Source organism: Vombatus ursinus, unplaced genomic scaffold (assembly GCF_900497805.2).
Source record: "Vombatus ursinus unplaced genomic scaffold, bare-nosed wombat genome assembly UNPS02014814.1, whole genome shotgun sequence".
In the NCBI taxonomy this organism is placed as follows: Eukaryota; Metazoa; Chordata; class Mammalia; order Diprotodontia; family Vombatidae; genus Vombatus; species Vombatus ursinus.
Window position 1 is genome coordinate 7,006,819 of NW_020954592.1, and position 12,730 is coordinate 7,019,548.

Genomic DNA, 12,730 nt, shown 5'->3' on the forward strand with positions numbered 1-12,730 from the left:
TAAACACAAGCATAACACATAATTTTGCCAGGAAAAGAAAGAGAGGGAACAATTTAAAGTACCAGTTCTTAATGAGGACACTAACCATTAGTTAAATAAACAAACTGTTAGGTTAAAAAATAGAAATGTCAGCATAAATATTGTCAACTAATCACTAGTTCACAGAATTTAACATAAATTTACAGTAAAAGCTAATTAATTCAGACTGCAGTCATTCATAGACATAATAATATGGACATGGGCTAGACGGAAATTGACCTTTGTGCTCTCCATGAAGAAAGGGATTGATCACTAAGCAAATTAACAAGAATGTATAACCTACTCAAGAGAACAAAACATTTTCAAGCACTTTAATAATACTCATTTGCATATTAACAATTAACATGCAGTTATAAATTACATTTATCTCCCCATCACAGCAGGCCCTGGGGAGGACCTCTATTTGGCAAATGTTTTGTTAGCCATTAGGTTTTTTTTTCCCTTTTAAATAAATATGTTTGATTCCCCTCCCTCCTCTTTTCATCTCCCCATCACAGCAGTCTCTGGGAAATGTCCACTCTCCTTGCCCAATATTCTCCAGATTGAAGCATTTCCTATAGCAAAGAAAAAAAACTAGAAAAAAAAAGAGAGAGAAAACATGACATTATCCAAAATGTATATCAAATTCTTCCACTGTTATAAGTGGTTTTTGTTCTGGGATGTACCTAAAATTAATAAAAACTCTTTACAAATATTCTATGCTATAGACATTTTACTATTGAAACTATCTCCCCAGTGAATTAGTTACATGATTTATGTGTCTCATTGATAAATAATGTGACTGACAGCTCCTACAAAAAAATGGGCCTTAAGGGAAAAGGGGAAAGGGACATAAATAGACTTAACACCAACTCTGAGAGACTGTTGTGTGTCATAGAAGCAGCCCTTGGAAAAAAAAAAGCAGAAAGAGATATTTACTCCGCTGTTCCTGAAGTTTGAAGTGACTCTACCTGGAACCCAAGCAACAGAGGTCCCCAACTCTGAGATGTTAAAAAACAACAACAACAAATTTTACAGTGATATCACTACTAGGTCTATAACCCAAAGAGATCAAAGAAAGAGGACATATAACAATTTTTTTGTAGTGACAAAGAATTGGATACTGATAGGGTACCCATCAATTGGCAAATAGATAAACAAGTTATGCTCTATGAATGGTACGAAATACAATTGTGCTGTAAGAAATGATTGTTTTAGAGAAATCTGGCAAGACTTGTATTAACTGATGCATAGTGAAGTGAGTAGAACTAGATGAACAATTTATACAACAGCAACAATATAGTAAAGACAAACATTTTTGAAAGACTTAGGAACTCTGTTCAGTATGATGACGAACCATAATTCCAAACATATTAATGATGAAGCATGTTACCCTCCTCCTGATGGGAAGATGATGGACTCAGGGTATAGATTCAGACTTTTTTTTAGTGGACGTAGACAAAACAGAAATTTGTTTTGCTTGACTATGTTTATAACAGGGGTTTTGTTTTTCTTTCTTTCTCAATGGAGAGAAGGGGAAGGAAGGGTGAAAAGGCAGACTGATCTTCATGAAAATAAAATAAAATTTAATTTACTAAAAACTACTGGTTATTCCTGAGCCCAGCAGAAGAAGGGCAATCACAGCATTAAAGAAGCTGAAGAAATACCCCTTCCTCTTCTTCCATGTCTTATCTATGGCCCAGGAAATTTTATAAGATTGATTTACTCATCCAAATGGCTCAGGTCCAGTCTTCTTACTCTCACAAGTCTGGTGACAACTTCAACCTTCAGATAAGGGATCAGTGGGCAAAGCCAAGTATAGATGGAGACGGAATAAGGAGAAATATGTGATGTTTATATCAATAGGCAAATATTTATTAAACTCCTACTATGTGCCGGGTCCTAGTAGGAAGCTATGAAGACCTTCTGAAGACCTCATCAATCCATAGTTGGACCTAATTCCAACTCCACAAGTGACTCGGTCCATGGAGACCAATGTAGCAAAACAGAGTGTTGGATTTGGAGTCAAAGAACCTGAGTTGGAACCCCAGCCCTACCACTGACTAGCTGTGTGACCTTGGACAAGTTACAACCTCTCTGGACCTCAGCTTCCTTATGAGGTGACCTGTAAGGTCCCTTCCACCTCTCAATCTATGGGCTTATGACTTCTTCTCTACCTCAGAACTCAGGTACTCCTGGCGGATGCCACCTTGTGGAGTAATATGCCCATCACATGAAGACTACTTCCTATTGAGTTTTTTTGTAAATCCCTTTTCCATTTGCCATACCCTCATCTCCTCTTTGCTCTTGCCAGCCCTTCCAATATCTTCTAGATAATGCCAAGCCACTCATAGTCCCCTGAACCTGAGAGAAGACTTAAAATCTTTTTTAAGAAAACTGGAAGAGGAGCATAGTTTTTCTTAAATAAATGAAATACATCAAATGTTCAAACAGTACTTTATAAAGAGAGTGGAAGTCTAAACAAACTCCTGAGTTATTATTTTGATCTTCAAATCCCTAGGTGACATCTCTGGCTATGTAAGCTGAGCACCATACATCCATAGACTGTGCCTTAGAAGCTTCCTCCTATAAGACAATTTTGCATCTCTCAACAGCGTATCTTAAAAGTGTGTGCCCCTATTTGTGTCCATATATGGCTCACACCTTCATTCAAAGCACCTATGTTTTGAAATATTGTATCCAAATTCCTAATTCTTTAAACGGAAAACAAGTCAGTAAATAGCATGTCTTGGATCAGCCTTGTGTTTCGTATTGTCCCTGTGCTCCTGAATGCAATGCAACTAAATCAACATTTGGTTCTTTGCCAACAAGGAGGGCAGAACTATTTCTATGGTGAACCTACTTTGGAGGGGAGGGTGAAGGATAAGGTGGTTGAACACTTTGGAAAAATACATCACCTGTTCCTGAGGTGACAAGGAGAAAATCGTGAATCCAGATTGCTTAACATGATGCTCCCTCTGCTGGTTTGTTTGCAGAGCTGTAATGATGTGGTACAGGAGAGATTTGGGCCAGAACTGAAATATGACATCGCCTTGCGTCTGGCAGCGTTACAAATGTACATTGCCACAGTCACCACCAAGCAAACCCAAAAGATCTCCCTCAAATACATTGAGTAAGTATGCCCCAGCATGGGAGAGTAGGCCAAAGTGGGCACGGGTTGGGGTTCAAAATGTCTGAAACCATTTTAGATGAGTTTCTGGATTCCCATTGAGATTTTGTGGCTGGAAAATAGACAAGAGAATAGAAGGATATATATTCAATAGCTTATCTTCTACATCCTACTCATTCTATCTTTAAAATTACTTCGATGCCACATTGTGGGGTACAAGCAACCCCAGGTTCTCGAAGGCTTTGGTAGCAGAGTAAAATTTCTAGCAGGTCTTATAAAGCTGAAAAGACTGCAGATGCAGTCCAGTGATTGGTTAAGTCTTTCATCATATAAACAGCCTAACTCTGTAAGAAAGGCACATCACAAAAAAAAAAAAAACCTGACCATAAAGTAAAAAAAAATTTTAACTGCTAAATAGCTTCTATTAAGGCAGCGTGGTACAATGGAATGAATACTGAATTTGGACCCAGAAAACAGGTTCAAATGCTCACTTCCTCACTCTGTCTTCTATTTCCTACCCACGTGACCTTGGACAAGTCATTTAACTTCTCTTTGTCCTCAGTTTCTCCTTCAGTAAAATGAGACGGTTGGACCTAGGTTACCTTCTATAGTCTCTTACAGCTCTCAATCATATGGTGTTGGATAAGTTGTTTAACTTGCTTCATTTTCTTCTCTGCAAAATGAGAGGGTTGGGCTAGGTGATCTCTAAGACCCCTTCCAGTTCAAGATCCTAAGGCATGGAAGGGTTGCAATCTGCAATGGTGGAGACAATACTCCCACCAAGAAAATCAATGCTCTTTGGGTATTGCAGCACCAAGTCAAAATGGGAGCACCCTACTCAATTGACTCTATGTTTTTAAAGCTAAAAAGGTCTATCTGCTTTCAAGAGCAAATATGTTCAAATATAGTCAGAAAGAAAGTTGTGTTTACCAACAACTTCCAAAGCAGCTGCAGGGGAATTCTGTTGGCCATTTCTCAATTTAGATGGCGTCAGTATCTATTGCTCCATTCCTCATGCATCATCTTTAAGGACCATCTTTTGACACAAGGACCATGTCTGCAATGTTGTCTGTTTCCAACTGGCAATGATATATTCAGTAGACTAATCTTCACTTAGTTCTGACAGAGTGTATAACACATGGCAAAGAAAATGGGACTGTGTGAAGCATAGGACAAGGCTGGATCAAAGTCTCTGTGCATTAGAGAAAGGGCAAAATTATCACATAACTCTAGCCCCTACAGCTCCCAAAAGCCATTAGTAAATTAAATGAAGTCTGATTGCCTCAAATGTCATGCTTTCCCACGTCCTTCTAATTACTAACAGGAGTAGTTTTCCATTTATTGATTGAAAAACTTATTTGAGGTCTCAAACACTACACGGGCCACAGGGGGTAGAATGACCTTTTGCTGATGGAACACACACAGTGGAGATGAAGGCAGAGACAGAGTTATGCAAACAGGACTAGAGCGAATGCACTTGAGAATTTACCTAATACTTTCTGGATCTACAAAGGACAGGCTCAATTTAGGAGTGCTCTCAAAATTCTAGGGCCAACTGCCGAGGCCCATTTGGGATCCAGAGGTCCACAGAACTCCCTGTACATTAGCAATAACCGTAGGCCAAAGTCCAGACCAACGGTCCTCAGGCAATGAAAATCATCATGGCATAGTGGAGAGAATGTTGGATTTAGAGCCAGTATCTGGATTCAAATCCCACTTTGGAAAGCTATTAGCTATGTTACTATGGGCAAATCACTTAATTGCTCTGAGTTTCAATTTCCTCATCTGCAAAATGGAGATATGATTTTTACAGAGTCTGTGGGGAAGATCAAATGGAATAATATATATAAAGTGCTTTGTAGACTTTAAAGTACTATATAAATATCAGTTATTATTGCCTGTTTACATGATCATCTGAACCCAGCACTGACTATAGCTTTAAAAACTCTAATTCTCTCTGGTCTGCAAACATTTGCAATGGTGTCACCCACATTTACTAGTATTCCACCCACGTTCTGTTCATTTGACTTCATTTAATAAGTCAGGGATGTATTTAACTCATTTTACAAAGTAGACATAAATAGTAGTCATTTTTGTTTTTCAAATGCCTTCAATCTGGGGAGATAAGGTTAAGTATCTCAGGTAGGGGAAAAGGATTGCATTATATTAGAAAACAGCCATGGTAGAGATACAAGAGCTCCTCGGGCCCATAAATTTCCTTGCTTTCTTTACGTCCTCTTATCCTTCCTCACATTTCTAGGCTAAGAATCATAGGCTTTAGAGATGGAAGGGACACTAAGAGATCATGTGAGCCAGCATAGGATTGTACACTCTCCACTCTCACATTGCATACAGATAAAAAAAACATCATTTGTATGTATATAGGACTTCAAGGTTTAGAAAGCACTCTCCTCACAACAGCCCTGGGGGGACAAATGTCAATATTCTCCCTTAACAGATGATAAACTGAGACCCAACGTATTTAAGTGACCTGCCCGTGGTCGCACTGTTCCGTTGGGAAGGGGAAGCCTGGAGTGCTCCTCCCTCAACACACCATACTGCTTCAAGAGCACAGTTGGCCGCTGCTGAGGACTCACAGAGATCTCACCCATAGATTCCCATGGCAACTGAATAAAAAAAAGAAATAGGAGGAAAGAGGGAGAGCGCAGTTTAAATTTCCTTTCAGTCCGAAGTATGCCTTTTTTTATGCCACTTGCCAGGTTTCTCTTCAGCCTTACCTGGTTGCAATTATTCCTTGGACTTTGTGACTTGAGAGGCAATGGAAAGAGGGCCACATTTGGAGCCCAGCAAGTAGGCTTCATTATCTGACTCTGCTGCCTAACTTTAGACAAGTCACTCCACCTTTCTCTCTGTCTCTCTATCTCTGTCTCTCTCTGTTTTTCTGTGTCTTTTTCTGTCTCTGATTCTCTCTCTGTGTGTCTCTCTCTTTCTGTCTCTCTCTCTGTCTTTCTCCCTCTGGCTCTCTGTCTCTCTGTGCCTCTATGTCTGTGTGTCTCTTTCTGCCTCTGACACAATCTCTGTCTGTCTCTTTTTCTCTCTCATTATCTAGAAAATGAAGAGATTGGATTCACAGGTCACTTCCAGCTGTACATCTATGATTTTGTTGTTGTTATTGTTTTGTTTCAGTCCTGTCCGACTCTTCATGACCCCATTTGGGTTTTCTTGGCAAAGATGCTGGAGTGGCTTGCCATTTCCTTCTCCAGCTCATTTCATAGATGAGGAAACTGAGGTAAACAGGATTAAGTGACTTGCCCAAGGTCACACAGATATTAAGTGTCTGAGACCAGATTTGAATTCAGGAAGATGGGTCTTCCTGACACCAGGCCAAACACTCTATCTACTGGGCCACCTAGCTGCCCCAAATCTACAATCCTGTTATTCTCTTTTTTCATGTCCATTCTAAGCAAATATTAACCAGCAGGGCCTTGTAACCAAGGTGACCCCCCCCCCAGCAATGGCTCTTGCCTCTGTCCCTGCCACTTCCCTATGGCTTTCTCTCTGAACTGGAACTGGTGATCACGTGGACAGGAAGAGGGGATAGGAATAGAACAGGGGATGAGAGGGAAATAGGGGATAGAAGATTGCAAGAGTTTTTCTGAAGGAAATTCTTTGGGTAAATAGTAGTTTATTCCAGTCTGGACCAAGGTGTATACAAGGAAGGGAAGACAGAAGGAAGGAAGGAAGCATTTATTGAACACTTACTGTGTGCCAGGAACTGCACTAATCACTTTATAATTATTATCTCATTGGATCCTCACAACCACCCTGTGGAGGGTTAATGTAGGCGGTATTATCCCCATTTTACAGTAGAAGAAATGAAGAGATTGAGGTTAAGTGACTTGCTTGGGGCCACACAGCCCATACGTGTGTGAGTCTGGATCTCATCCTGACTTGGGGCCTGGCACTCTGTTCACTGCCTATACAAGGTTAAGGGGGTTATAAAGCCAGCACGGGATAGCAGATGGGGAGCTGGCCTTAGAGCCAGAAAGTCTGTTTTCAGGTCCCAAGTCTGACGTCTTCCGGCTGGGCACCTGTGGCCAATCCACTTTTCCTTGGAGCTCTAGCCAATTCTCTAACGCTACAGGTTGCAGAGAAGGTGCCAACCTGCTTTGGTAGATCCAGTGCCCATCCCTATGCGGGTTACAGCCATAGCACCTGATGGTGTGTACCTGTGAGCTCTTGAACCAGGGCTGTTCTGTAATATAAGAAGATTCTTCGCCTCTATCTGAGGCTGTTGTTGTTCAGTCATGTCTGACTCTTCACGACCTCGTGGACAATGTCCATGGAGTTTTCTTAGCAAAGATATTGGAGTGTTTTGCCATTTCCCTTTCTAGTGGATTAAGTCAACAGAGGTTAAGTGACTTGGCCAGGGTCACACAGCGAGTAAGTGTCAGATGACAGATTTGAACTCAGGTTCAAACTCCAGGCCCAGCACTCTATCCACTGAGCCACCTACCTGCCCCATCTGAGGTACCAAGCCCTTATCTTCATAAAATACAGACATTTAAAAAAAATAATAGCTACTAGTTATATCTACATTTACCTTCTAAAATAAATTAAATACTTTTCAACCTTATTAAATGAAGCCAAACATAGAAACAAAATGTGAGTGCCTTGAGGGCAGGGATTATTATTTTTTTTGTCTTTATACTCCCAGAGCCGTACTACAGCACCAGGCACATAATAAGTGCATAATAAATATTTGTTAAATTGAATTGAACCAAATTATTCTGTGCTAGGCACTGGGAAAGATTTGGCAGACATGTCTCCTGTCCTCATAGAGCTTATATTCTGGAAGGGACATGAGACACAAACAAAGGTAATTATAACACAGGTAGAAGTTGAAGTGTGTTGTTATCAAAGTTATAATTACTATATATGAAAGTTATCAAACAATTTATACTGCCTCAAGGATCTGCCATTGTTGAAGGGTAATCCCTCTATACTTAATAGACAATTTCTGTGCATAAGAATAGTCATCATTTAGTGTCCAGCTCTCTAGTTATGAGCCTCTCCAAACTTATTTATCCCCTCTCCCTCTCTGTCTCTCTCTGTCGCTCTTTCTCTCTCTCTCTCTTTCCATTCATCCATCCATCACAGGGCCTTTGTTGTTCAGTCATTTCTAGTCGTGTCCAATTCTCTTTTCTGAGTAAAGATATTGGAGTGGTTTGCCATTTCCTTCTCCAGCTCATTTTACAGATGAGGAGACTGAGGCAAACAGGGTGAAATGACTTACCCAGGGTCACATAGCTATTAAGTGTCTGAGTCCAGATTTGAATTCAGGAAGATGAGTCTTCCTGACTCCAAACCCTGCACTCTCTCCACTGCTCCACCTAGTGGTCCTCACAGGGCCTACACTTACATTCATATAGCATTTCATTTTTAAAAGACATTTTTACTTCCATTATCTTACGTAATACCCAAAAGATTCCTGTAAAATTGGGTACAAGTATTATTACCCTCATTATATCTATATAAAATGATACACCATTAGAAATGTATTTCATCTAACCACATGTGTTTTATGAATAAAGAAACTGATGTGAAGTGATTTGGCCGAGGTCAGGGCACATGTTAATGCCAGAGTTTGATCTAGGATACAGACAGTTGTCTTTCTGCTTTCAATTGAACAGTTGCTGACATCTCAGAACAAATCTTTCCTCCCATTTTTAAAGCCAACAGCCCTGAGGTTATGTCTCTCTTCCCACTGTCCTACAAATGAATATGCCCATTTCAATGTAGAGTAAAGGCCAGTCAGAAACAACCAGCTGAATAGATACCTAAACAGTTCTGCAGCAATTAGGGCTAACATGGTGGAGAACTAGGGTCCTATTTCCTTCTAAGACACAGCAGTTATCACGACACCAGAATGGTTGTTTTTGTTAAACCAAAATATGGTTGTGAAATGTTAGATGCCTTCTAGTCTCCATTTTTCCCAGCTCATACATGTTTCTCTGACTCCTCTGACTATCACTCATTAAGATGCACAATGGGAAGAAATAGTGTGACTAGAGAAGAAAGGGGATGTTATATAAGTTGAAAGGCTGTAGATTTAAAACAGAATGGCATCTCAGAGGCCATCTAGTTCAACCTCATTTTACAAATGAGTAAACTGAGACCCAGAGAAGTTAAGGGACTTAACCAAGGTCACACAGGTAGATGTCCAAATGACAGAGGCAGATTCATCTGTTTATGCCACCACAAGCATGTTTGGTGCAAAGAGATGAATACATACCCATCTAATCAGGTGTCCATAGTTGAAACAAAAAAAAAAATTCTTTTTTAAGGTACTGTGCAGACTTTTATTCTTCTTACTCATTTAGTCAGGCAGACAGGCAGTTTTGTTGAGAATTTCCACTAGGAAAGTTGTTCTGTCTGGGTACAAACCAGGGATTCCCAAGCCTCGCTCTCAAAGACCTTATACTCTAGTTGAGGAGACAAGACATGCTTCAAAGTGAGATTTAGAAGTGAAATAATAATAAGGTTTGAATAGCAAATCAATAAGCATCATGAGATCCCATATGCTATGTGCCAAAGTATTGGCATAGGTAATAGGTACCGTAAGTTCAGAGGAAGAAGACAGTCAGGTGACTCTGAGAAAGAGCTTGATCAGTGGAAGAGGTCTAGCAGTTTAAAAGTCTAATGAACTGTGAATCTGAACACATGGGTTCAGGGCCTGGCCCATTACAAGATATGTCAACTTGCATAAATCAACTTAATCAATATTTTACTCAACACCTATTATGTGCAAGGCAGAGGAGCACAATGAGACTTTAGAATAGGAAAGAACTTTAGCAATCATCTAATTTAACACTCATTTCACAGATAAGAAAATCAAGACCAGATTAAGGTCAATGACTTGCCCAAGGTCACACATATAGCAGATTCCTAGAATCTCATTTGGAAGGGACCTCAGAGATCGTTTCATCCAATCTGGATCTGAACAAGAATTATCTAAACAATCATTCAGGTTTTGCCTGAGACTGCTAGTGATGAGAAACACATCACTTCCCAAAGCAGCTCATTCTAACTCTAACTCTAACAGCTCTAATTACATGAATTATAGACATACATATTACTTCAGTTCTCAAATATTTATTACGCACTTACTACATGCCAGGCACTGTGCTAAGAACTGAGGATACCCAAAAAAAAAAAAAAAGGTTACACTCAGTCCCTGCTCCCAAGGAGCTCACACTTTAATGGGAGAGACAACATGCTAACAACTATGTACAAACAAGACATATACAGGATACATTAGACATAATAAACAAAGGGAAGTTATTAGCATTAAAGGAAATTGAATGGAAACAGAATTTATTAGACACCTACTATATGTGCCAGGCACTGTGCTAAGCACTTTACAAATGTTATCTCATTTGATCTTCACAACCCAGGAAGGTAGGTACTATTATTATTATCCTCACTTTACAATTGAAGAAACTGAGGCATTCAAAGATTAAGTGATTTGTTCAGGGTCACACAGCTAGGAAGTCTGTTAGGATGGATTTGAACTCAGGTCTTCCTGAATACAGGACCATTGCTCTATGCACCACACCATCTAGATTCCTCTATCATAATAACTAACATTTATATCATGCTTTAAGTTTTACAAAACTCTACAAATAAAGTTGTTGTTCAGTCATGTCTAACTCATCACCACCCATGCACCATAGCACACCAATATTGTACATTGGGTTTTTCTTAACAAAGATACTGGAGCTTCTGCAGTGGATTAAGGCAAAGAGAGATTATGTGACTTGCCCAGGATCACATAACTAGTAAGTGTCCGAGGTCAGATTCCTAATTTGGGCTTAGAGCTCTACGGTTACAAATATTAACTCACTTTATCCTCACAGCAACTCTGAGAGGTAAGTGTTGTACAGATGAGGAAAGTGAAACAAACAGAAGTTAAATAACTTGTCTAGCATCACACAAGTAGTAAGTATCTAAGGTTGGAGTTGAACTCAGGTCATCCTTAGTATAAGATTAGTACTCTATCCACTATACCATGTGGCTACCTAGGGATTGGAAAGACTTGAAGAAGGTAGATAGGACTTTAGCTGAGATTTGAAAGAAGCCGGGCCAGGCAGGAGGCAAAGGCAGACAGTCCCAGGCATTGGGGAAAATAAGTGTATTTAATTTATTTTTTATTTTATTATTGCCTTTTGATTTTGTCCCACAGTTATTTCCCCTTAATTCCCCTACTTCTTGTCTCTTCCTTGGAACAAAGAAAAATATTTAAGCAAAACCCAATCCACTCAACCACATCTGACAGTGAGTACCACGTTCCACATCCATAATCCCCACCCCTCTACTGGAGGAGGAAGGTTTGTCTCCTTATCATTTTTCCAGGACTGAAATTATCCATTGCGGTTCATCAGAGTTTGATTGCTCTTTAGTGTTTGTATCCTTAGCATGACCATAATCAATGTGTATATTGTTGTCTTTACTCAGCATCACTTCATACAAGTCTTTCTGTGTTTCTCTGGATTCTTCATAGGCTTCATTTTTCTCACACTATAACATTCTATTCAAGGCAAGAGAAGTAGAGCAATCTAGTTCTGGATTTATCTAGCCAAAATAAACAAAAAAACATAGTGACATAACATTAATAAATGCCAATAGTAGAAAAAGTCACTTAACCTCTGTTTGCCTTAATCCACTAGAGAAGAAAATGGCAAAACATTCCAGTATCCTTGCCAAGAAAACCCCTTGGATAGTATGGTCCATGGGGTCACGAAGAGTTGGACATTACTGAATGACTGAACAATAACAACAAAATAACAGAAATTATTATATTAATTAATTAATTAATTACATAGCTCACATTTATAAAGTGCTCTAAAAAGCTTTCTGTATAGCATCTCTATGAAGTATCATTATCCTAATTCTACGGATGAGGAAGCAAAGGCCCAAAGAGATTAAATAACTTGTCCAATACTACTAAGTGTTGAGGGCTGCTAGGCGGTTCAGTGGCTAAAGCACTTGAGCTTGGAGTCAGGAAGACCTGAATTCAAATCTGGACTCAGACGCTTACTACCTGTGTGATCCTGGGCAAATCACTTAGCTGTTTGCCTCGGTTTCCTCATCTGTAAAATGAGCTGGAGAAGGAAATGGAAAACTGCTCCAGTATCTTCGCCAAGAAAACCCCAAATGGGATGACAAAGTCTGACGCAATTGAACAAGAACTAAGGGTTAAAGCTAGGGTTAGAACCCAGGTCTTCTAGCCCAATACTTTTTCCTCTATACTTCACTGCCTTAGAAAAACAAAGATGCTGTCATGGCAAAAAAAAAACAAACAAAAAAAAACACAACAACAACAAAAATAACAGGAAGAGAGATAGAACGATAGAAGGAAGAGACAGAAAAACAAACACAGAGACAGAAACAGCGAGATAGAGTGACACTATAAAATGATAAAAGTGCATTTCTTCAGGTATAATTGGTTCCAACCTCTGAGTCCAATTAATCTCAATGCAAAAAAGAATATGCTTCTTTCTAAAAATTAAAGCCTTTTATATAAGAGAAGACTTGATGAACTGATGCAAAGGGAAGAAA

General features: G+C 39.5%; 1 protein-coding gene across 1 annotated transcript in view; it reads left to right on the plus strand.

Annotated features, from left to right (window-relative positions):
- The window catches only part of FRMPD4 (FERM and PDZ domain containing 4), a 279,887-nt gene that overhangs the window by 246,490 nt on the left and 20,667 nt on the right, over positions 1-12,730 (plus strand). The window contains exon 10 of the mRNA XM_027835294.1: positions 3,015-3,151. Coding sequence (XP_027691095.1) covers positions 3,015-3,151 — 137 coding nt within the window. The remainder of the gene's footprint in view (positions 1-3,014; positions 3,152-12,730) is intronic.